This window comes from Vicia villosa, linkage group LG2 (assembly GCF_029867415.1).
Source record: "Vicia villosa cultivar HV-30 ecotype Madison, WI linkage group LG2, Vvil1.0, whole genome shotgun sequence".
NCBI classification, from domain to species: Eukaryota; Viridiplantae; Streptophyta; class Magnoliopsida; order Fabales; family Fabaceae; genus Vicia; species Vicia villosa.
This window is the reverse complement of record NC_081181.1, coordinates 149460114-149486806: the sequence shown is the minus strand read 5'-3', so window position 1 is coordinate 149486806 and position 26693 is coordinate 149460114. Positions and strand designations below refer to the sequence as shown.

Below are 26693 nucleotides of genomic sequence, written 5' to 3'. Positions count from 1 at the left end.
GACCTCGTCCCTCGAAGTTTCCTACGAAGCGTTGAGGTATCCTCTGGTTGCCTAAACGAAAAATGGCTATTCTGATCTTTCCCTTAGACTACCTGCCCCTATATGGCATGGGACAGTCTTGTGGCGAACGATGATTCGACGACCCTTCAACCTTCAAATCAAAGGACTTCCTTACCCTTCTATGGTATGGATAGCCCTGAAAGGCTAAAAGAACATTTTTCATCTAACCAGGTAATTTGCCCTTAATTGCATGCTCTGGTTTAAAATCTTTTTCTACCCTTTTCTCAAAAATCTTCAAAAAGCTACGCTTATTTACAAGTTAAAGTCTTATTTCTTTTCTACACTTTTTCTTTCAAAAGAGCAAAGCAATTAAGAGCCCATGGAAAGCCATGGATGCAAAAGGGTGCCTTACACCTTCCCTTTGCATAAATTACCCCCCGAACTCAGTTTTCATTTAAAAGATTTTTCCTGTTCTTTTAGCCTTTCTGATATTTGGATAAAATAAAAGTCGGTGGCGACTCTTGCTTAACCGCGACATTTTCGATAAAAATTCAGTTCACTGTATTATAATTGGCTTACCATCTTTGAAGTCTCTAAAGAAGACATGCACTACATGCTTAACATGCAAGCAACATAAAAATCCTATGCCCAGGAATAGCTTGCGGAGAGCATCAAAGCAACTTTAATTAGTACATTCAAATATATGTGGTCCTATAATAATAGAATAATTAAATCAACATGGGTTAATAGTAGTTTAACCCCCTGTATATGAGCGTATTTCGGTTTACCCCCCACCGTTGCCAAAGGCAGGTTTTGGCAACGGTTTATTTAAAAAAACCGTTGCCAAAAGGTAGGGAGGGGAAAAACAAAATTCGCTAACATTACAGGGGGGTGAATTACTATTAACCCTATCAACATCATAAAATTTTCTAACAAATACAATGATCCAAAGTAGTCTTCATATATCCTTGGTCGAATTTAACAAACTCAAACTTCTTGTACCACTACCTTGGAACTTTCTTCAAACCATATAGACTTTTTCTAAGTCTTCACACATAGTATTCATTGCCTTCAACAAAACTTCATAAGGTTGTTTCAAATAAATTTCTTCCTCCAAATCACCAAGGATGGCCAATTTTCCCATCCATTTGTTTTACCTTTAATTAAGAGTAGCGACCAAACTCTACATAATTCTAATCAGTGACACTTTTACCACGAGAGACAAAAGATAATTAAAATCAATATTATTTCTCTAATAGAATCCTTTCACCATTAATATGCTTTTATACTTCGGATATTTAGAATTATTTTCATGTTTCACTATAAATCCACCTATTTTTCAATTTCTTAATTCCAAATCATAAGTGTGATTATGATCCAAATATTGCATGTCATCCTGCATTTCATCCAAGCACTTTTGATTTTCTTTACTTTCCAAGGCTTATAAAAAACATTCAAGTTTCCATTCATCGATCAAAGTCACATTATCATTAAAATCATACCTTGTAGAAGGTTTTCTCAATTTATTAGACCCCATGAGTTAGGTTTGTGATGATTCTGAAGTATTACTAGAATTTTCAGCATTTAACATTTTATGTTTCTGACCATCATCATCATCATCAGTTAGAATATTTGACACATTTCTAAATAGTTGATCACCAGCATGATCATTTGGCTTACAATTCTAAATATTTCCATCAATAGTATTGAGATTAGGATTGGGTAACCAAACTAGAACAACATCAAACAAGATGTTATCTTTCTCTAGTGTAGTAATTGTCTCCACCTTAACAATTTCTTAAATAATAACACCTAATAATATTTTTACTTATACGTCTGCTTCTATGTGTTGTTCAGGTTGTGAAGTCAAGACTCTCCATCCAATATTTTTGATGAAGACAAACTGTAAATCAAATAATCATGTCAAAAAGCATGGAAAAAGCTTCAAGTGTGTTTAATCAATTCAAGTAATTCAAGACTCATCATGTGTGAAAGCTAGCATAAAAAATTCAAGACCTTTACTTTGAAGACTAGCATGAATCTTGATTAATAGAGGTACAAGCTTGCACTTATACTGATAACTTAGTGCTTAAAAATACTCCAAATATTCACTTGCGTGCATGATCCATTTGGTTGAGTGTCAAAACTGTTTCTGGCTTCAAAACAAAATAATTTGTCATTTTTCAATTCAGGAAATCGATTACCCTTTATAAAGAAATCGATTTCCCTTTTGTTTTCAGCTTGCATGTCTTTTCTGGAAAACAAATTTTAGGCATGGAAATTGATTACTCCTTATAGAAATCGATTTCCCTCACGCAAATTTGAAATCCCAATTGTAACATTTCAAGGAAATCGATTACCCCATATTCCAAACTCGATTTCTAAATTAGGTCGTAGCTATTTCAAATATGTTTTGAATCTAAACGTTTTATAAAACTTATTCTTTAACCATTGCTTCTTTTCATTGATTCACACACACTCATAGAGGTTTTAAGGTGTTATAAATAAAATCAAAACTCACCTTTTCCATAGCAATTTGAAATCAAATACACATTCATTTTTTACACAAGTTTTATTTATACTTGAAATTTCATAGAATTTTTCTGCATTTGTGTCTATATCAGTCCAGAAATGTCTTCTCATATTCATTAAATACTTTAGCATTAATATATCCGTATAAATTGCTTGTTTGGAAAAGAATATCAATCCTAATGATTGATATATGTTCATAAACTTCTCCTACTTAAATTATTTCCAAATTTGTTTGTTGTATTTTGCTGTCCAGGTTTGTTGGAAGCAAGATAATTGATTTTTTGAGAGGATTCTTCTCATATTAATTTGGTTAATCACAATAGGATTATTCTTGTTGATCTTGTTAGTCTTGTACAAGTCTTATCAATAGTGAAATCTCTTTTATGTTGAAAAGGGACTAGTGTACTCTCGGATTGTGAGGGGAAACAGGATATATCCTTGCGTTCTTTATTTTTCTGCACCTACTACTTTGATAAACATCATCATAAACCAGAAAAAGAATCACCTTTTTTTCATAAAACCAGAAAAATTTTAAAGTACTTAATCCACTCCCTCTTAGGCGCAATCGGAACATACACATGTCATATCATCAAATGTTTTTGATGAAGTACTACTACGTAAAAACCCTTTCACCACGGTTGGAAAAGGAATACCATCATAGTTAACCAACAGTGGTAAGATAGGGTGTGGTTGTAAGTATGTTGATTTCCTCCACGGGCGTCTGAATGTAGTGATAAATTAGGTAGCGCGCTACATGTCACAACGATTATCTTAAATAAATGTGTGTGTATATTATTGTGAGATATTGGATCAAACTCTAGTATGATCGAAGGGTAGCTTCTTGGCTCGATAGGATTAAGCATGAAGTTGAAGGTTTTTCACATGCTGGTGTCGAAGATGCTAGGGTTGTTAGCATGTTAAATTAGGTTTTAGTGTTTAAACCCTAATTTGTTAAGTTAACTTGATTATTAAGTTAGCTTTTGTAATGGGTCTTGTGGAAAAAGCCCATTAGTTAGTATGTTAGGTTTTATTATAAATAGCATACTAGTCTCTCATTATTGCATACTGCAAAATCCTAATTTAGGGTGAGAGAGGTTATTTTTTATTATTGTAAACTTGTAATCTTGTTTTCGAAGAGAAAGTAAAAGAATAGGAGTTATAATCAATTCTTGTATTCTTCTTCTTCTTCTTTGTTCTTTATTTTTTCCTTGTTTTATACTTCGTTATTGGCATTGAATTCACAACAAATTGGTGCGGTGAGCATGGAAAATATGCCTTCAACATAGTATGAGATTGAAAAGTTCACCGGAGTGAATGATTTTGGTCTGTGGCGCTTGAAGATGAAAGCCCTACTGGTTCAGCAGGGTTGTTTGGAAGCGTTGAAGGAAGCAGCGGCTATGGACGCCGCGTTAATGAAAAGAGAGAACACGACCATGATCGAGAAAGCACACAGCGCAATTCTGTTGAGCCTTGGTGCTAAGTTTCTTCGATAGATATCAGAGGAGACGACGACATCAGAGTTATGGGTGAAACTTGAAAGTTTGTACATGACCAAATCGCTGGTAAATCGACTCTACATGAAGCAAGCTTTGTATTCATTCAAGATGATTGAAGATAAAGTGTTGGCTGATCCGTTGGATATGTTCAACAAGCTGATTCTTGATCTTGAAAATATTAATGTGAAGATCGATGATGAAGATCAAGCGCTGTTACTATTGTGCGCTTTGCCTCGATCACATGCTCACTTCAAAGAAACTATCTTGTATGGAAGGGAGTCCCTGACCTTTGAAGAAGTTCAATCAGCCTTGTATTCTAAGGACTTGAACGAACAAAAGGAGCATAAACCTTTGACGGTTGGTGAAGGTTTGAACTGACTATCCTCTGAATAGAATTGGGATTTTACCAGACTGACCACAAACCAACTTGAGGTTTTACACCATGGTCATCTTGAACCAAGTAGAATGTTTACATCGAGCCGAGCTCATGAACTGAAGATAAGATCTTCACTAGTTATCTCCAAGAACCCACAAAGAGAGCTTTTCCTTAAGTGGCTCATCTCACGAATCAAACGACGACTTAATACTAAATCCCCAAATAAAGCTTTTAACAGGTTTAACTTCAAACCCTAACAAACACATCCTAATAAGAGATATTCACTCAAGAGACAACAACTTTTGAGGAATTTATAAATATACCCTTTCCAGAATAAATTCCTCAATAAAAACAAGAACTTTCTCAAAGCGCTATGGCTAAATTAAAGTGAAAGAAAGTAAAAAATAGGGAGAGAGAGAGAGAGGAGTGAGATAACTCACAATTCTGGATGTAAAAACGTGAAGAAGGAGGCCTCTATTTATAGGCTAAAGGTTTGCATAAAAAGGAAAAGATCCATGGGCTAATTAATATTCCAATTGATTGGGATCTTAAGCCAATGAGTTAGACGAACAAAATAATCAATTTTAAATGTCCACTTGGAAGGTTTGGATAGAGATTCGCTGCCATTTATTAAGACATTGTCACAATAGATTATGGAAACAATTTTCACAAATCCAATCGATTGGACAGTTCAAAAAACTTGTTCAAATTGTTCTGACAGTTCTTGATTAATCTAACTTGGCTTCAAAACATTTTTAGGTCATTTTTTATGAGAAATAGAGGCTTTAAAAAAAGGTTCTAGTGAATGTGTGATTTAGCCATTCATATGTTAGATAGATGTTGTGGCTCAACATATGTTGGATAGAAAAAAGAAGAACACAATTCTATCCAATAGTAAATTAATCACGAAACTTTTGAAATATTATGTTTTAACTTGGATGAAGAAGAATAGGAAAGTGTGCATTCAAAAATAGAAAAAAGCATCTTAAACCAAATGAGATACAATATTGAACTCATTGCATTTCCTCCTAAAACACCATCAAGGACAAGACAACGAAGAAACAATGACCTTTTTTTCTCAAGGATATCCTTAATAACCATAGATCAATACACTCAAAGATTAACAAATTTATCAAAAAATTGAAAAAAAATAAACCTCATATCTCAAATAGTGTGAAGCAATGATGATGAGATGAACAAATTATTTATTATATGCTTTTTATGACCTCTTCACACACTTCCTCATCATTTGGTTAGAAAATGATGAGATGAACAAATTATTTCTTATATGCTTTTTATTGCCTCTTCACACATTTCTTCATCATCTATAATATAAGAAAATTAGATGCTCTAAAAAATACCTTTTTAACCTTTTGTCTTTGTCCGCCCCTCATCATTTTAGGGGCATTTATGTCCAAAATTTACTTTTTGTAACTAAATTGTATTTTTGATTCTAAATTGTACATTTGCAACTAAATTGTACTTTTATTCTAAATTGTATTTTAAAAATATTGCCATTGCCAGGATTCAAACCTGGGACTCATAAGTAAACAAGAACCATGTGCAACCAACTAAGCTACTGCTTTCTCTTGATTTTTATTGTTTCAAGCTCAACTTATATTTAACATGTTAATACTAACAATATATAACAATTGAACTAATAATCTGGGCTATTAATATACAACAAGTTAATATACAACATTATAGTAAAATTAACTGAACTAATAATCTGGGCTATTAATATACAACAAGTTAATATACAACATTATAGTAAAATTAACGTTGTATACAAGGATATTATTAAGTTACTAATAATATCTAATATTAAAAAGTTAATTAACGTTGTATATTATTAAATATTAAAAAGTTAATTAACGTGAATATTATTAACTATTAAAAAGTTACTGTACATATAATAATTTTATAATAATTATTTAATTGTATTATTTAATAATTTATATAAACATTTTTTTAAATAATTTTAATAGACGTTTTTAATTAAAGTTTTTATTCAGTTTTAATAATTTATATAAACGTTTTTTTAATAATTTTATTTAAATGTTTTTTTAATAATTTTTTTAATTAACATTTTTTTTATAATTATATAAATGTATTATTTAATAATTTTAATAAACATTTTTAATTAACGTTTTTTTCCAGTTTTTTTAATTATTAATTATTGCTCAGTTTTATAATTGAAAAATATAATTAGTTTGTAAATGATACCTAAACATAAATAATATTTGTATCAGAAAAAAAATTATTATTGATCTAAATATTTTTATATACAAAAAATGGTATTTATGATCCACAAAATTTTGATACAAAAATGGTATACGGAAAAAAAATTATTATTGATCTTAATATTTTTATATACGAAAATTTACTATTGATCCAAATATTTATGTAAATGAGTACATAAACATAAATAATATTTGTATATAGATACGAAAGATATTTATGTAAATGAGTACATAAACATAAATAATATTTGTATATAGATACGAAAGATGATATTTATGATACAAAAATAGTATATGAAAAAATTTAATATTGATTTAAATATTTTTACATACGAAAAAATTTATTATTGATTTAAATATTTTTTTAACTTTTGTTTCTAGTATGGTTAGAAAACTTGTAAAAAATTCTTCTGTTGAAAAGTAATTCTTGATGAATGAAAAAACCTCTTTTTTCATTGACAATCAAAGGGGATGAAGATAGGAAAGATATTTCATTGACAATCAAAGGGGATGAAGATAGGAAAAATGGGGTGTAGAACACAGTTATCTCAATCTTCTGAGTTCTTAACTGTTGGGCTTAGACAGGGCACGTGGCCCCCATTTCATTTTCATGGACTAGTCAGAACAGCACGTGCTCCATGTGCAATATTCAGTACCCAGGTAACCCTAATCGTGACATCATCCAACGGTCCCAATTGAAAACACATTCCCCACCCGATCCAACGGATATAATTACACATTCAATTACAATAAAAATAAAATAAAATATAGATTTATAATTTCAATAAAATACTATTTGTAAAGCACCCTTTTTTTATTTTTAAGAAAAAAGAACCTTTCCGTTAAATTTTTATTGTCTCCTTCATTTTATCGAGCTTCTGCATCTGCGAAACTCAGTAACAAAATAAAAACTCCAACAAAACAAAACCCTATTTTCAAATTTCGATGATGAGAGGTTCCAAGCGTTTCGCCGTATCGGAACCAAGCCAGGCCAATACCAACGAAACGACGGTAAGTGTGACTTTCATTCGTCGTTTTGAAGCTTGAACTTAATTTGAATTTTATTCAATTTCATTTGCTATAGCTTCGTTTTTTTTCTAGCTACTGTAGTTCTCAACGATGAGTTTTTTTTTTGTTTTTGATTTTGTGAAATTTTTTAAGCTGTATTGAATGTCGTTGAAATGAGTACTGAAAATGATTGTAATTGGATTTATGAAAGTTCTACTTGTTTGCAATTGAGCCGTTGCTGGTTGGTTGTATATTGAATGTAGTGAAATTGATTTTGGCTGAAGTGAGTTGAAATTGAGTTTGGATGAAATTGATTTTACATTCGAATTTATTGTTAAACTCACTTTAGTCGGAATAAATTTTACTGAGTGTATGTTTGATTTTATGTTTGAAGCATTTACAATCGGTTATGGTTAGCTAGAATTGATTTTGACACGTTTGGTTGCTCTCGAGTAGAATTGATTTTAAGTGAAGTTAGGATTTGTAGATTGAGTTTAAGCTTGATTTTTACACTAAAATTTACTATTCAACTTACTCTTTTATATTTTAGTCAAAAATAAATCACTTTACCTTCAACTAATTTTTAGATTGTTTTTGGTTCTGCTGTGAAAATCAATTTTACAGAATCAGTAAACTAAAAATTAATTTTCTTTACCGTAGAACCAAAAATAATCAATTCACTTGAAATCAATTCTCTTCACTGCAGAACCAAATATACTGAGTTATGGTTGGAAGTATTTATCTAAAAGCAGCTGTAGAAGTCAAAAGCTACTAATTGTACAAAGAACTTTCAAACAATTTAAAATCAATTTTGCACTTCTAGAATCAATTTTTGCCCTCCCAAAAGTGAAACAAACATACATTTGAATTTTGTGTATTCTAAACAGCTGTGATGCGACTACAAACCATTTTTAACATCCTCTCAAGTCATTAGTTTCAGGATTGTGAGGCCGTATTGGGTATTGAAACTGATCATTTCTGTTTAAATTAAAACTTGCAGTCTTCTAGTTGGTTTTTGTAGTTATCTGGACTGTAGTGCTTATGTATGAGTTGTAACTTGTTATACTGAAAACTCTAATTTTGGAACTACATGTGGTATGGTTTGATACGTTTACATGCTCTGCCAAAATTCGTACTCAAATATCGTGTTTCATTGTTTGCGTTTTATGGTTCCTTCTATATTACGAGTTACTGTTCTAACAGTTTTATTAAATGTTAGCATTTTATCTTATTTCCAAATGTCGAAAGGGGGTCCCAAAGTTTTAGTTAAGTGTTTGTCTTTTTCTGAGTGAAGCATGCGTTCTAAAGTTTGAAGATTTGCAATGCTAGAGGATGGTACTTTACACTGTCATTCCTTCTGAATTAAAGTTTTGATTTTATTTTGGATGAGAAAGAATAGTAATTCTTATTCAGCAATTAATGATGTCACCTAAATCTGCTTTAATGGTCAATATCAACAACTTTGTGTATGCAGAATTTTCTTTGTGCGTTATACTTATTATCCCTATATCTCTTTGTGGAAGCTTATTATACCTCTATTTTTAACATGATGCAGTTTCGTGATAAAAGAATAATGGAAGGATCTCTCTTTGATGTCCACAGGGCCGAACCATCCCAACAATTGATGGTGGCAACACCCCCATTGGATATGAAGCGGGCAGAGTCTTCCCAGCAGCACGTGAGAGCTTTAAATGCCCAGTTTGCGAGGTTCATCTTTTATTCTATGTCAACAAATTTGCCTTTTCTTGATTTCTGCATTTCAATTTTCCAGTCAATGAAAAAAAATCTGACCTTGAAAATTGAATTTGATTCATTGTTCTATTCCTTGGTTTAGCTTATTCATTAGTGGTTGTCTCTTGTGTCACTTTTCACTCAATTTAAATCTGGATATATTGAAATCCAAGTTAAAGGAATATGCATTTATATGGTTATGATTATGAATGTTATGTTGGTTATTGTTATTCCACAAGTTCTCTAATTGTTATGTTGTGTCTTTCTCACAGCTGGGTTCAAACACAGTTAAAGAATCACCCTGATGAGCTTTGGGAAGATGGTGTCAGAGATTACTTAGATCATGCTACAGGCATTATGGTAATTTTTCACATGATTACTTTAGTGCGCTGAAGCCATGTATGCTTATACTTCTTATTTACTCAGCATGTTTCCATATCTAGTCAAATTGCTGGTTATGTGGTTGTGTATGCTGCAATGAAACAAGCATATGTATGCGCACTATCAGATACACCTGTACCTACATATGTGAAAACACTGGCATCCTACTTGAAAATTAATCATTCAGGGTTATAATAATACCATTTCTATATGTTTTACTTAGAATTGGAGTCTGTTTATTTCTACAAGGATAAGCATAAATGCTTTCTGTTTTTGCGCATCTTGTTTGTAGCATAAACACTCTAACCAGTTCCTTTTTCTTCAACGCATTGGGTGTCACTGCTAAACAAGTACTAGAACATATTTGCTTGTTACTCTACTCCCACGCCCTTGACTTCTTGCAACATGAATGCTTTGAGCTAGTATTAGCATGCAAACCCATTTTTTTCTCAACAATAATGTTACTAAACACGCTGAGTAAATAAGAATGGTGCAAGTGATGCATCTACAAAGCTAAAAAATATTGACCTTGTAATGTGTATTGTTTCAGGAAAAATTTAGTGATGTTGTCAACTGGCTTAAAACAAATGCCACCCACAACAACCAACAACAACAACAACAACAACCAAGCCTTATCCCACCAAGTGGGTTTGGCCTCAAAGCAAATACCACCCACAACAACCAACAACAACAACCAAGCCTTATCCCACCAAGTGGGTTTGGCTTTGGCCTCAAAGCAAATGCAACCAAGGCAGATAATTCTACTTCCGGTGCTGGTTCCGGTGCTTCTTTAGCTGGGAAAAAGTTTTTGCCTGAAGTAACAAACAAAGAAAATAAGACTTTTGGAGAAAAAATTGAATCTCCTCCTGTCAATACTACTACTACTACAAGTTTTGGTAGTTCATGGAGCCCTGGGATATTTTCAAACAATCAAAACATTTTTGCATTCGGTAGGTCTCTTCTCACTTTTAAAATATACCCAATATGTTTTTTTCTCACATAATATATTAACTCTAGAATGGGTCACACATGCAGTACTCTAGACTGGCTGCTTTTTCTGTTTAAAGGCACACCATTCAACAGGCAAATTATGTCTGAATATCTATTTATCTTCTGAAGTGAAAGCCTGAAAATTTTGATGATTGAAATTTTTTGGTTGAAGTTTAGATGAGATTACTGTTGAAGTTATGCTAAGTTGGCTTTGTAATCTAATAATAAATAAATTGGAGCTTTTTGAAGAAGAACATGCTAATATTATGATGTGTCAGGTGTCCTTTATGGATGACCTCATGTCATGTTGAGAACTTCATATTGCATTTAGATGCAAATATTTAAAATGATAATAGACATAACGACTAGCAAAGAAAGTTGGCAAATTTAAAATTACACACTGGACTCAGTAATCTATTCTGCCAATGCCATTTATGTTATCCAGTTTAGTGTTATACCTTGAGCTTAGGAATGAACTAATGTCACTTTTATGATAATATTTTTAGGTGAGAAGGAGGGAGCAACACCTCCCAATGCCACTTTTATGATTATCTACTAAATTTCTGTATTTTGTTTTAGGAAATCAAAGTTCCGCCCCTTCCAACTCCAATCATAACGCTTCAGATGATGCTGATGCTGGTGAGGATCTGATGCTTTTACCTCTTGCTTTTCACATTAGCCTATCATTATCAGCATTCAGCAATTACTTCTTTTATTAACATTATTATTCAGTGATGAAATTTTTCTTTTAAAATCATTTTGTTTATGAATAAATAAAGGTTTCTTCTTGGTAGGCGGTGTTAGTAAATGTGCGATTTCATATATAGGGATGTACATTAACCTTTGTTCCTTTGTATATCATATGATTTTGATGAAAATTACCATTTCTTGGGAAGAGGATATAATTTTTACTATGAAGCTTTTGTGAAATAACATGGAATCTCCCCCGCTAAATTGTGGCAGAAACTTCTATTAAACAGGAAAAGAGTGTTGAAGTGGCTGAGTAGAAAATACATAGTGAATCCCTAGACACTGGAATAAATGTCTTTCTTTCCTTCCTGCATTTATTTTTCCATTATTTTTCTAGGAACCTGTTGGAATAGGTTTGGTATTAAGCAGAAGGACTGGTCTTGAGTGGTGATCATAATATGAATATATCATGTTTTTAATATTTGTATTTTCCCTATAAACTACTCGGTGGCTAATTATTTTGGTTGTCATGCCAAGTTGATTGTTGCTTTATAGTACCCCGTGTTGCCCCTTTCATATGTGAAACTGATGGCTGAAACCATATATTATGAATGCTTCAAATTTGAAAAGAGATTCATTTTTGTGGTTTTTATAACGTATTTTTCTATCAGCTACTGTTTACTTTTGAGATAAATACAAAACAGTTTGAGGTTTTTTGTTGTTGAATAATGTGTCTGACTATTATAAAATTTTCTATACATTTTAATGATGAAAAGAACATATTTTCCTTAAAAAAACACACATGCAATCATGCCAGCTCATTACTAAATGATGGATTTTCATCAGGATCCCGTCCATCAATAAACTTTCTTGCCTTGTTTTTGAAACTGCCAAATTTTGTACATTATGATACCAATGCAAAAGTCTTGTTTACTTGATCTCAGAAAATGATGAAGAGCAGCCCAGTAGCCCATCAGTGAAGAAGTCAGAAGAGAAAGGTGTTGCAGTTGTACATGAAGTGAAGTGCAAGCTTTATGTGAAGGTTTGTATCATAATATTTAGGCCAGCATATTTATTTATCTGCTCTTGTTTCAATTCAACTTGATTTGGTCCCCTTAATATGTTCAGTCAAGTGATCCAACTGATAAAGATGTATGGAAAGATAAAGGAATGGGCCATCTGTCCATTAAATGCAAAGAAGGGGTCGCTAAGGCTACAAAAGAGTCCAGACCTACAATCATTGTTCGAAATGAGGTTTGTTTGTTTTACAAGTTCTTCAGTGAATTGGCCTAACTGTAATTTCTAGGCTTTTAGCTTTTTCATTGAGAATTTCACTTATTGTTTCAGTTCTGTTACCTTTAACAATGACAGGTAGGAAAAATTCTTCTCAATGCCTTGTTGTATCCTGGAATCAAGACAAGTGCACAAAAGAACTCTCTTGTTGCGATATTTCATACTTCGGTAAGTCCAAACCCTTTCTTTTCTTTTTCCTCGATGGTTACCTATTTTTCTCTACACTTTTCAGTCTCATTTATGACATTTGTTCTTAAGACCACCACCCCAAACTTAAAACATTTCTATCCTAGAGCAACCCCAAACTTAGAAGCATGCTACACAAGATTTTATTTCTCAAGATTACCTAACTCCAAGGAGATACAGTAATTAATTAGCAATTTAGAGTTCATACAGTAATTAATAAGCAATTTAAAGTTCATAGCATGTTTATTCGGTATAAAAGCAAAGTAAGGGTTTTAGGGGCTAGCAAATGATATACTAATAAAATCATAATAGTGTAGTCCTAAATAGCTCTAGGTACCAACAAAAATCTATCTCGGTGTGTGCATAAGACAATTAATTGTAAAGAAATAGTGCAAGTTATAGAAAAAATAGTACATAGTGGGCAAGCATTACTGATAAGGCATAGAGGGCAAGCATAAATGAAGACTTTCTCATTTAGCTTAACACCTTCATGCAGATACTGAATAAAAGTTCCAAATAGGAAAACATAGAAAAACTCTAGGAAATATGGATCTACCTCCTCTTATGTCAAGGAAACGTTCCTATCAAATTAAGTGACTATTTGATCTCCTTTTCATTGTTGCTTTTTCCATGTTAAATTTCGATTTTTTGGCTTACAAAAATATGTTATACTATTTTGTTTTGATTTTATTTTGCTTTCAAAGTTTGCATAAGAAACAATGAAAAGGAATCGAAATAATTATCATGAAATGTCAAAAAAGTTCGGTCTCTTAAAAAATGTTCAAAACAGCCCTTTTTCTTTTGCTTTTCTATGGAGTAGTGTTTGGTAATAGCTTTTCTAAGTAGCTTTACTGCTTATTCTATGATTGAATAGCCAGCCAAAAACATATGTGAAAGTTGACAATTTTTGTAGGGTAATGATGATGGTGGAGATAATGGTAGTGTTGTTGCACGAACATTTTTGATCCGGATGAAAACAGAAGATGATCGAAATAAATTGGCTTCAATTATTCAAGAATATGCTCCAGTATCTTGAGAGTTATGATTGTTGTGCCCTCCCAGGGCCATCAAAAGATGCACAATACTGTATCATCTTCATTTTTTTTCCTTTCACAAAAGTTGAATTTTCTCTAAAAAGTGTCATTTATTGTGATTCTATGTTGGAACCTCTTTAGAGGCTGTTGCTTATGTATCATCTAGAATCACGTAGATCAATGTCATTGTTGTTTAGGTGTGAATGTGATACATACATTTCCTTGGACCCTAAGTTCTACTTTTTATCCATATTATAATCAAGGGAAATTTTGACTGAATTGGATAATTTAATTCGTGTTTGGTATGAAAAGTACTTATGGTTAAAAGTGAAGTGAAGGTAATATAATTTATGTATGTATTTGTTATAAATAATTAATTAGTTTATTGTTTTTATTAGTTTGTTATTTTATTAGTAATTTAAGTTTGGATCTTTAGGAATGCCAATTAGATCAAAATACTCTATTTAAAGAGATTAACACTTGTATATCAATAATAATATTGAATTAACCAAGCAATTGGGCTCGAGTGGTAAACGAGCTCTTGCTAAGGACGAAGTTTGGGGAATACCGAGTTCGATTCTTAGTAGGAACAATATTTGGCTAGTAGCACGAATCAGAGTGCATAAAGCAAAATAATAATAATAATAATAATGAATTATTCAGTTCTAATATGGTATCACGAGCTCTCATTATAGAGGGTCTTATTTCCGCATGAAAAAAAAATCTTATTTTCTGCATAAAAAATCGTAGCTGCCTTAAATTGCGGTTCTTTTTTGTTAAAAACCTAGCCATTTTCATTGGGGTTCATGTACCCTACTGTTTATGGATTGTTTTCCGTTACTGTCTCCGATTTTGTTTATTGGCACTATTCACTGCCATTGTTCCCAATACTATTCACGACACTGTACATCACCATTGTTTGCGACAATGTTCGCGGTACTATTTATCGGCACTATTTAAACAACCACGCATATTCTATCGACTTCTCAACCTTGCACTTGCTTTTGGTGTTTTACTTGCATTTGTTTCTAAATCTCTTCAATGGCTGGCGGTAAAGATGAAACAAATGGGTACAAATCTAAATCAGAGTTACCTATAATTCCCCAGGTTTACAAGTTGAAAGGAAATAATTATTTGAAATGGTCCCAACTCGTGAAAACCACCTTGAAAGGTAGAGGAAAAGCAAAACACTTTACAGACACACCTCCCAAAGATATAGATCGCAGATTCAAAAAGTGGGATACTGAAGATTCAACGATCATTGCATGCTTCAATGATTCCAAAAATTAGTGACACTTGCGCGTTCCTAACTACGACAAAAGAGATTTGGAAAGCATTAGAAGAAACTTATTCTAAAGTCAAAGATGTTGCCCAAATATGTGATGTGAAGGTGAAAACACTGGGAACTAAACAGGGCAACAAAACAATTACAAAATATGCTAATCATCTCAACGACTTATGGATGGAGTTAGACCATCGCATACGAAACAACACTTACAAAGTACATTGAGCAAGATAGAGTCTACGACTTTTTGGTAGGACTCAACTCCGACTTTGACCATGTTAGAGTACAAATTATTGGCAAAGAAAAAGTAACGAACATTAATGATGTGGTGTCTATAGTGAGGAGTGAAGAAAGTAGAATGGAATTAATGTTGACACCGCCACCTGTGGAAAGCTCAACAATGCTTGTTGAGAAGAATTCAACCATGTTAGTTGATTAGAAGAAATTGGGAGAACCTATGTTGAGAAGAATTCAACCATGTTAGTTGATTAGAAGAAATTAGGAGAAACCTATGTTGAGAAGAATGGCGAAGGGGTTTGGTGTACTTATTGCCACAAGCCTCGTCATACTCGAGAAAAATGTTGAAAATTGAATGGCAGACCTCCTAATAGAAAGCGGGGACAAAAAAATGAGTTATCCAAAAATGGAGACAATGTAGAAGGTATCATTTACGTGTGCATGCTCTCCTTCTAAGCATACCTCATAATGTGCCAAAATGAAGGTATCATTCATGAGTCTTCATGTGTTAAAACACCCCAACAAAATGGTGTTGCTGAAAGGAAAAATGGACATTTGTTAGACCAAACACGTGCTATCATATTTCAAAATAAAGTTCCCAAGAAATATTGGGGCAAGTCAATTTTAACTGCATTGTATCTCATAAATCGTCTGCCTTCTAATGTCCTTGCTTTCAAAACTCCTAGGGAAGTCTTATCCTCGTCCTATCCTAATGTGTCTACCTCTAGTAATCTCGCTCCTAGGATATTTGGGTGTACATCATTCGTCCATATTCATAGTGATGGTAGAGGGAAACTTGACCATAGAGCCTTAAAGTGTGTCTTTATAGGATATTCTTCTACCCAAAAAGATTACAAATGTTATCATCCACCATCTCATAATTTCTCTGTCTCTCAAGACAACACTTTCCATGAACAAGAAAGCTACTTCGTTCAAACTCATCATAAGGTGGAGAACGTAAATACGGAAGATGAGTCCCTTATACTTCTCTACCTTACTCTTTGATCGGAACTTGATTCTTAAAAATATGAAACTGGTGTAAGATATGAGAAGAATTTAGTATATACAAAAAGGAAGACCATTCCTGAATCTACTTATATCCAAGAATCTGACCCGACATTACATGAGGTAAATTCTAACTCTAGTGATTCAACTTCTGAATTTTTTCATGAGTAGGAACCAAAATCCAATTCAACTCCACCACCATTACCATCACATTATAAAGATTTACATATTCCAATTTTCTTTAGGAAAGATACCAGAAACTGTACCAAACAACCACTTTACCCTCTATCTAACTACCTAAGTTTTGAACACGTTTCACCTACCCATAAAGCCTTTTTTACAAATCTGAACACTATAAAACTACCTACCTCTTTATTTAAGGAATTGTCTGACAAAAAATTGGAAACAAGCCATGGATTTGGAGATAGAGGCATTGGAAAAGAACAATACTTGAGAATTGGTTTCTTTACCTACTAGAAAGAAACCTGTAGGGTACAAGTGGGTATACACTATTAAATATAAGGCAAATGGATCGATTGAGAGGTACAAGGCAAAATTGGTAGCCAAAGGATTCACTCAAACCTATGGAGTAGATTATTTTGAGACATTTTCTCCAGTTGCAAAAATGAATACCGTTAGGATGATATTATCTTTAGAAGCTAATTGTAATTGGAACTTTAACCAATTCGACGTGAAGAATGTTTTTCTTCATGGTAAACTTGAAGAAGAAATCTACATGGACGTACCTCCTGGGTTCTGTGAACATACTACCACTGACACCATGTGCAAGTTAAAGAAAAATCTTTATATGGGTTAAAGCAATCGCCATGAGCATGGTTGGGAAGATTCACTATAATTATGATAGGTTTGAGCTTCAAACAAAGTCAAGGAGATCATATCTTATTTATCATACATTCTAATACAAGGGGGGTAACTGTGTTATTGGTATATGTGGATGATATAATAGTCACAGGTAATAATAAGGAAGGACACAAATTGTTGGATAAACACTTAGCCAAAGAATTTGAGATTAAATCCTTGGAAATATTGAAATACTTTCTGAGAATTGAAGTTGCCCACTCTAAGAAAGGAATTTTCATATCTCAAGAGAAATACATTACTGATCTTTTCCAGGAAACTGGCAAGACAACATGCAAACCTGCAAATACACCAATTAATCCAACTGTAAAGTTAGGAAATGCAAAGAAGATATTGCGGTTGATAAGGAAATATATCCGAGATTAGTCGGAAAACTTATATACCTCTCACATATAATACCTGACGTTTCTTTTGTTGTTAGCTTAGTCATCCAATTCATGCATTGACCAAAGGAGATTCACTTACAAGTCGCGCTATGAATTTTACAATATTTGGAAGGAGCACCTGGTAGAGGAATTTTGTTTGAAAGAAACGGAAGTGTATGTCTTGAAGCATATACCGATGCCGACTATGCAGGTTCAATTGTGGGTAGGAGATAAACTACACGTTATTGCACTTTCCTAGGTGGAAATCTTGTGACTTGGAAAGGTAAGAATAAAAAATGTAGTATCAAGATCTAGTACTGAAGCAGAGTTCAGGGCAATGGCACAAGGGGTATGTGAACTAATATGACTGAAATAAATTTTAGAAGATTTAAGATAAAGTGTGATGAACCGATGAGACTTTATTGTGATAATAAGTATGCTATCAGCATAGCTCAAAACCCAGTGCAACATGACAAAATCAAACATATAGAAGTTGATAGACATTTCATTAAAGAAAAATTAGACAGTGACCTTATTTGCACTCCCAAAGCAACCTTGCAGATCTTCTAACAAAAGGTCTTAACAACAATAACTTTGAAGAAATTGTTTCCAAATTAAGAATGATAGATACATTCAATTTGTTATAAATAATTAATTAGTTTATTGTTTTTATTAGTTTATTATTTTATTAGTAATTTAAGTTTGGATCTTTAGTAAGGCATATTAATTAGGTCAAAATACTTTATTTAAAGAGATTAACACTTCACCAATTCTTAATTGAACTAGTGGTGATTTACGCTGAATTTGATAAGTCGAACCACGGTTCGAACTCTGCAATTGCAATTAAAAATAGGCTGAAACCACTTGAGTCAATAACTGACTCCCAAACTATACTGGTCTATTTTTTAAGTATAGAAAACCAAAAACAACACTGTTTTTTTTAACATATTTTTTATGTTAATCAAATTTTGATTTTTAAATTAGCTGCAATAAATTCTTCTAATAAAAAACTAACTTTTTATCCATAGTTAAGCTCATGTTCAAAATTTAATCAACCATTCACCTCTATCATTTAAATAAATTTTTTTTCTTTCTCTTATCACATATTATATATTATATATTGATAACTAAATTATTTTTTTGTCTTTTTTTTTTAATTGTTTGGGTATGTTTTAATATAAGTATTAAAGTATAGGGAGAAGATTTATTCTATTCCTTTATATTTTCAATAATATGAAGATTTATGTAAAGAAACTTTTTAACCAAAGGACCTCTTTGGAGAATCAGACACTTTTAACAAAATCAAGAAGTCACTTATAACTATGAAATACCACCACAAGAACAAGAATTTCTTACACTTCCAGGTAAGCAATATCAATACTTATCATTGCCGAAAACAAATCTTTGATGAAATAGTTTTATAGTTTATTAAAACTAAAAGATATGGTGTATTTTTCATATATTAAGGAAAAACCCATGCATTCAATTAGAAAATGGAATGAAATAATTTGAAAATTTCTTTAGCCACCTTCCTATGGGGTCACCCCCAGCGAAAATCTCAAAATACCTCTGCTTCGGAAATGAACTTCCGAAGCGCTTTTTTTTTTTTAAAAAATTTCCATAATTCGGAAGTTCATCTCCGAAAACACCTCATGGGGGGTGTCTTCGGAGATGAACTTCCGAAAACACCTCATGGGTGAATTCGGAAGTTTATTTCCGAATTATGCAGAAACTGTGTTTTTTTTTTTATGTTATTTCTTAAACAGTCTCGCATTTTAATTAAACGCAAACGCCAAATAAAATAAGCAACAGATAAACAGAAAATACTAATACGATAAATAAAATTCAAATAATATATACAAGCCGAACCAAATAGTAATAGTGTGCGCAATATACAATCCGAAAACAAAAAATAAATAAACCCGACCACTACTGGGTGTGCCTAACCCTCTCACCCTGAGCCCTCCTCTGCCGCCTGTACCCCGCCGCACGGCCCGCATCAGTGACGATCGCCTCCATCACGGCGACTGCATCTGGACCGCCCTGAAGAACGACACCCCGATCCAAGGCGTCCCGCCCAAGCATCTCTATCCGCTGGCAGATCGGCAGGAGATCAATGGCGTGGTCATCCTCGGCCTGCTGGTTCTCCAGGATCTCCTCATGTGCTGGCCTAGGAGCGCCGGGAACGTCGGGTCTCAGTAGAGGATGGGACACCCGGTAGAACCATGTGACGTACCCCTCCTCACTGTGCCAGTCCTGTGTGACCCGAGTGAGACGGTACTCCTGCGGTACCACATGATGTTGCCAGTCCTCCCATATGGCAGTGAGCTGCACTCGGGTCACTGTGTCGGGAGCTGCCTCAAAGGGTGACCTGGGTATCCGCTGCACGAATCCGAACTGACGCATGCACCGCTCAGGGAGATACCGGACCATGATGCCGGTCCCGCATGCCAACCAGCCTGAATATAGAGCAATGTCGTCAAAGGGGACAATCTGAGCGTAGTCGACGAACGGCCTCCAGGTGACGTCGTCGTGCATCGTGCGGTCCAAGTACAGACGGTATGGTCCCACCGCATCGTTCCCCCTCTGGAGAGCGTATCTGGCGGCCCTGGGCATGGCGTCCACGTACGCAGGATCGATGTGAAAGCCGTGGATGCGGGAGAAGTAGGAGATGATCCAGCTCTGAAACAGAAACACGATAATGTATTAAAAATAAATACGAAACATAAATAAATAAATAAATACGATAATATATTAAAATAAAACGTACCGTAAGCAGTGTGCAGGATCCGACCAACTGCCTCGTCCTCCAGTTGGAGGCCTCATTCAGCTTCTGGTAGAGATATGCCAGAGTAGCTGCCCCCCAGTTCCACTGGTGAACGGTATCCAGGTCCATGAAGTAGCGGAGGTAGGTCACGTCGACGTACCTGGCACTCTTATCCACAAAGCATGCAGCGCCTACCACATGCATGTACCAGCACCGAAGAGCGCAGCCGCGGTGATACTCTGTGAACAGCTCGTTACCCACACCCTCAGCCTCGGCAGCCGCGTCCAGGTGGTGCTCAAAATAAGTGCTCAGTGTGGTGAACCGGACATGAGGCCCAGAAGTCGTGGCGCACTCATAGTGAGCAACCTCGTGCTCCATGCCTAAGTAGAGCATCATCCACTCAATGGCCTCCACCCTCTGGATCTTGGAGTGGGTCAACAGCGGCCCCCTAATCGGCAGGTGGAGAAGACACTGCACGTCGTGCAAGGTGATCGTCATCTCCCCAACCGGCAAGTGGAAAGAGGACGTCTCCTTGTGCCAGCGCTCCACAAATGCCCCCTGCATGCCAGTGCTGATCGTGGTGTACCCCGTCATGCAGAGCACGCTGAGCCCTGAACCTCGCACATGGTCGTTAAACCACTCAGCTGCTGGTTTAAACAGACCGAAAATATTGCGGGCGTGGTTGACCATTTTCAGCGGCTCTCTCTCCTGTTACAAAAAAAAACAAATAAGCGACATATATTAAATAAGCGGACATATATTAAATAAGCGACAAATAAACGGTTAGATTATAAAAAATGGTGACAAATAAACGGTTAAATTAAAAAAATACCTCTCCCTCCCAGATCCGCCGAGCGACGTGATCGTGGTAGTGAATCAGCACGGAAGTGTCAAAGGGCCCTCCCAGATAGCCATCCTCCTGCTCATCCTCCTCCCCGGCTGGAGGGTCAACATCTGGTACACCCTCCGGCTCGTGGTATGGCACTGGCACCTCCTCCTCCTCCTCCTCCTCCTCTCGCTGGCGGGAAGAAGATACCCGAGTCAGCCGACTCCTAGATCCTAAAGCAGATGTACCCTCTCCCACGTCCACAGGAACTCGCACACGGCGTCCCCGGCCCTGCCCCCGTCCCTGGGTCGACGCCAGCTGCGCAGCCGCCCGCTCGCGTCTAGCCGATGCAGTCTGAGACTCTCTCCCCTGTCTGATGCGTGCTGGTTGGTTGCCTGACATGTTCCTGTAAACAATTGAAATCGATTAATATGCGAGACAAAAGAAGAAACAAAAATAATTGAAATTCTGATACAGTTCGGAAGTTCATTTCCGAAAACTGGGATGGAGGTGTTTTCGGAAATGAACTTCCGAAACACCCCTGCGATGGAGTTTTCTACAACTCCCATGGCAGACCCCAAAACCAAACATCAAACCTATGTCTACACATTCTAAACATCCTAAATATCAGTATAAACCTAACCTAATACATTTTTTTTCTATTTGTAAACACCCTAATATACATTTTAATCATAGATCTTAAAATCAAAATGCTTACCGATTGAATGGATTTGAGGACTTTTGAATGTAATAGAGCAAGTAGTTAGAGCCTTTGAGGTAGCTTGGAACTGGTTTGCACAAAAATCTCTTGGGGTGTGAGTTTGGAAGAAGATTAGGGTAAATGATTAGGGGGAGGGGGCTGTTTTGCTTAATCTGCAAAACGCGCAGTATTTCGGAAATGAACTTTCGAAATGGTGTTTTCGGAAGTGCATTTCCGAAATAAGTCAAATTTTTTATAAAAAAAAGGCACTTTCGGAGATGCATCTCCGAAAACACCTTTTTCTTGCATTTCGGAAGTTCATTTCCGAAGTCAGGGGTATTCTGGGTTTTTCACCAGAGGTGAGCTAGAAGGTTGGGAGGTGGCCAAAGAAACTCCCAATAATTTTATAGTCTTCTAAATATGTTTTCATAGTGATTTTTTTTTTAAATGTTTAGGAGTTTGGAGGAGAAGAGAGGGGAGGACTTTGAAAAAATAGAAGGATTGAGTGAAAAAAATTTGATTGAGAAGATTTTAAAGGGTTTGCTTTAATAGATAATACCAAAAACCCTCTAATTTAGAAAAATTTAAAATTTATATTAAAGGAGGATTTTGGGGGATTTTGGAGGGCTACATAAATTTTTAAAATAGCTTTTATGTTGTTATAGTATTTTAAAAATTAAAAATATAGTAATGATATAACTCTTTTATTATTCTATACAAAATTAATTTTTCAAAAAATGTCAAATATTTTTCTATAATTTTTAAAAAATTCATTTTCGAAAGTCTTTCTCTCCTCTACCTTTTGACACGAAATGAAAACTCAACCATTGTGATAGAAATGAAGAGATTATACGCTTTTGATAGAAATGAAAAAATAAATATCTTTTTTATTGAGTTGCTTTAGAATATAAAGAATTGTATTAGAAATAAGTGAATGTAGGGTTTAGGGAGTAGTAGAAGCGTTACTTTGAATACATAGAAAAAATAAAAATAGAATGAAAAGGTAGTGTGAGACGTGTAAATGGCAACAATTTGTCATAATTAATTGTAGGATTTAAATAAATGAGTAGTAAGTAATGATTAGATAGATGAAAAGAAATTTAGAGTCTATTTAGCGCGCAGGATATAAATTAGGATAAGGATAGGATGTGATATAAACAGGATAGGATAAGACTTATCCTATCATGTGTTTGGTTCACACATGATATCAAATATAATAACATATATATATATATATATATATATATATATATATATATATATATATATATATATATATTGGTAAAAAAAATTCTGTAATTAAAAAAAAAACTCATTAACACTAGCGAGTAAATAATTTGATTTTTTTTTAAAAAGATCACGAATTCTATTATATATTAGATAAATAAATTAAAAGTGTGTATATATAATATATAAATGACAAAATTACCCTTTCAAAAAAATATATTTAATTCAATAAAAATTAAAATTAGTATTAAATATTTCAATTTATTAGATTTTAATTTTCTATAATATATAAAGTTAAAATATTACTCTTATGACAATCAAACATATTTTTTAAAAATTATTTATTAATATTTTAAATTTAATATCAAATTATTTTTTATTTATAAATAACAAAATTACCCTTGCAAAAAAATACATTTAATTTGATAAAAAATAAAATTAGTTTTAAATATTTTAATTTATTAGGTTTTAATTTTTTATAATATATAAAGTTAAAAATTACCCTTATGAAAATCATATATATTTTTTTAAAATTATTTATTAATTTTTTAATTTAATATCAAATTATATTTTATTTATATTTGTCATATTTAATTTTTTATTTTAAATTATATCTTATAGAGATAAATTAATAAGTTATTTTCTTATCCTATCCTGCCGGGTTCTAACCCAACTCATATTCAGGATAACAATTTGAACTTGTGATGCATGATAGGATAAGTTTCAGGATTAACTTATCATATCATCTTGGTCATCAAACACTGGATTGCGACAGGATATGATACAGATATTCTATCCTGTCTCTTATCTTACGCACCAAACGGACCATTAGGGGATATAATTACCATTAGGTTCCCGATTATCATTTTCAAATTGATAATTTGATTAGAGGATTAATATTATATTAAAAATAGACTAATATTTTAATGTGTTTTGAAATATCATAATTTTTTAAAATATTTTATCCAGTCTCATTTATAATAGAAAAATTACATTTTGAATATATTTGAATTCGAGGTCGTGGAATTTGAGAGCATTCAAGACAAATCATCACACATGGCATGTGTCATGGTTAAATATAATTTCAAAGAAGATTTGTCAAAGGTAAGAATATGATCTCTATTTATCTTATAATAAGTAAAATGCGGCTAATTTATACGGGATTTTCAAAAATTTATAACGTACTAGTATATATATATATATATATATATATATATATATATATATATATATATATATATATATATATATATATATATATATATATATATATATATATATATATATATATATATATATATATATATATATATATCAATTAGGAGATTTCAAATTGATTTTTTATTTAATACCTCTATTCTGTAAATAGGATTCTTGTTGTATCCAAATATCTGACACTTAGAATATATTCTCTTTCTCTCTTATATAATATATAATTCAGTTTCATAACATGTTATCAGCACGGAACTCTACCAAACTTGAAAAGAAAAAAAAACATTGAAGTTCTAACTATTAGAGGTAATATTGACTTTTTCTTTTATGTTTTTTTTTACCTTATTAGCTTTGAATTTTGATATGATATTATATCTTATTAACTTATGAAGCTTATGTTAGCGCAACATCGGGGGAGGGTTGAGTTCGGGAGCAATGTTAATTTATGGGACATCCCTTTGAGCAACACACCTTGGTGGGAGAGACACCACTTCTCCACCTAAAACCTTAAGGTGATAGGTGAGTGGGTTCTCCCACTTATATATGCTCAAGTCACCACACACATTTCCAATGTGAGACTATTATCCACACTCACATTTGATTCTCAACACTCCCCCTCAAGTGTGAGTCTTACACAATGCTCCCCCTCATGTGGAAGCTTCTCTTCCACATACACTTGTATCCGTTGACTTCAACTACGTGTATCCGTTGATTCTCTTCAACTACATGTATCCGTTGACTTTCAACTACAAGTTTTTAGCCGGTCCCTTTTTTCTTGAACCAAAGGCTCTGATACCATTGTTAGCGCAACATCAGGGGAGGGTCGAGTTCGGGAGCAATGTTAATTTCCGGGATATCCCTTTGAGCAACACACCTTGGTGGGAGAGACACCACTTCTCCACCTAAAACCTTAAGGTGATAGGTGAGTGGGTTCTCCCACTTATATATGCTCAAGTCACCACACACATTTCCAATGTAGGACTATTATCCACACTCACATTTGATTCTCAACAGCTTCCCTGAAGGATAGCAAAACAATAGTTTATTGTATAGGTCTTGATAAGAAATATAATAAATTTATATTGTCCTGAAGAACATATGAAACATCCCTAAAGAATATAAAAATATTAAATTTCTTATATTGATCTTGAAGAACATATAAAGCATCCCTAAAAGATCGAAATGTATTAAATTTTTTTATATAATTTGTGAAGAACTTATCGAGCTATCCTTGAAGGATAGCAAATATTTAGAAGGTAACATTATTTTTTTTATTCTATTTTATAATATATATTAGTAATCCTACCTATTTTCTATTGATCTATTGATTATCACAAAAATCAACGATAATTTTGATGCATCCTAGAAGGATGGCATGGATAATGTTAAAATATCTCTAAAAAAAATTCACAAAGATTTTTGTGTTTTTTTTTTTAAATTTGTAATATATTCATAAAATGATTATCATTCTATAATATTAAAGAAGGTTGCATCTATAATATTAACGAATCACAAAAGCATTTGATTTATAATAGTATTAATGAATCTCAGAAGAATTGCATCAATTATGTTAGTAAAAAATTGATCTATAATATTAAAAAATTGCATCAATAATAGTGAAGTATCCAAAAGGATTTTACATAAAGATTTGATTTATAATATCAATGAATCCCAGGAGGATTGCTTAAAAAATTGCACCAATAATAGTGAATTATCCCAAATGGATTTCACATAAAGATTTGATCTATAATATTAATGAATCCCAGAAAGATTGCATCAATTATGTTTAAAAAAATTGCATCAATTATTGTGAATTATCCCAAAAGGATTTCACAATTGCGTGATTTTTTTATCTTTAATCTTGTTTGAAGATTTGAAAAATAAACAAAAAGATTACATCATCCCTGAAGGATTGTTCAAAAAATGTTTTTTTTCTAATCATCCCAGAAGGATTTCAAATAATATAGTTCGTTGAAGGATTGTCCGAGTATTTTTTATATATCATCCTTTATGATGATTGAGCAATTGTTCCAAAAGAACTAATATTTTAATATAAAACATCTTTGAAGAATCGTAATTTTTTTGTTGATCGTTGTCTCTTAAATTTTTTGGTCAATTCTATAAGAGTTAGACAATCAAGGAAATACTCTCAAGAATATCTTCGAAATATTTTATCATATTCAATTATTTTTAATATAGCAGTTAAAAATATTATATTGCAATAATAATT

General features: G+C 33.2%; 1 protein-coding gene across 2 annotated transcripts; it reads left to right on the top strand.

The window, feature by feature from the left end:
* Positions 1–7465: 7465 nt before the first annotated feature.
* On the top strand, positions 7466–14239 carry LOC131652426 (uncharacterized). Of its 2 annotated transcripts, none has more exons than XM_058922275.1 (9): positions 7466–7658; positions 9211–9362; positions 9659–9746; positions 10318–10717; positions 11337–11396; positions 12392–12489; positions 12576–12701; positions 12819–12908; positions 13840–14239. In XM_058922275.1, the coding sequence occupies exons 1-9, from the start codon at positions 7593–7595 to the stop codon at positions 13960–13962; spliced, it is 1203 nt and encodes a 400-aa protein (XP_058778258.1). In that variant the 5' UTR covers positions 7466–7592; the 3' UTR covers positions 13963–14239. The 2 variants fall into 2 exon arrangements, with proteins under 2 accessions (XP_058778258.1, XP_058778259.1); XM_058922276.1 differs by having other exon boundaries at positions 7520–7658; positions 9258–9362.
* The last annotated feature ends 12454 nt before the right edge of the window (positions 14240–26693 follow it).

Excerpts from the sequence above, each read along its gene's own strand:
- LOC131652426 (XM_058922275.1), top strand. The coding sequence starts at position 7,593 with ATGATGAGAGGTTCCAAGCGTTTCGCCGTATCGGAACCAAGCCAGGCC. Across the intron at positions 9,363-9,658 it reads TTAAATGCCCAGTTTGCGAG|CTGGGTTCAAACACAGTTAA; the intron begins GTTCATCTTTTA and ends TCTTTCTCACAG. Across the intron at positions 9,747-10,317 it reads ATCATGCTACAGGCATTATG|GAAAAATTTAGTGATGTTGT; the intron begins GTAATTTTTCAC and ends GTATTGTTTCAG.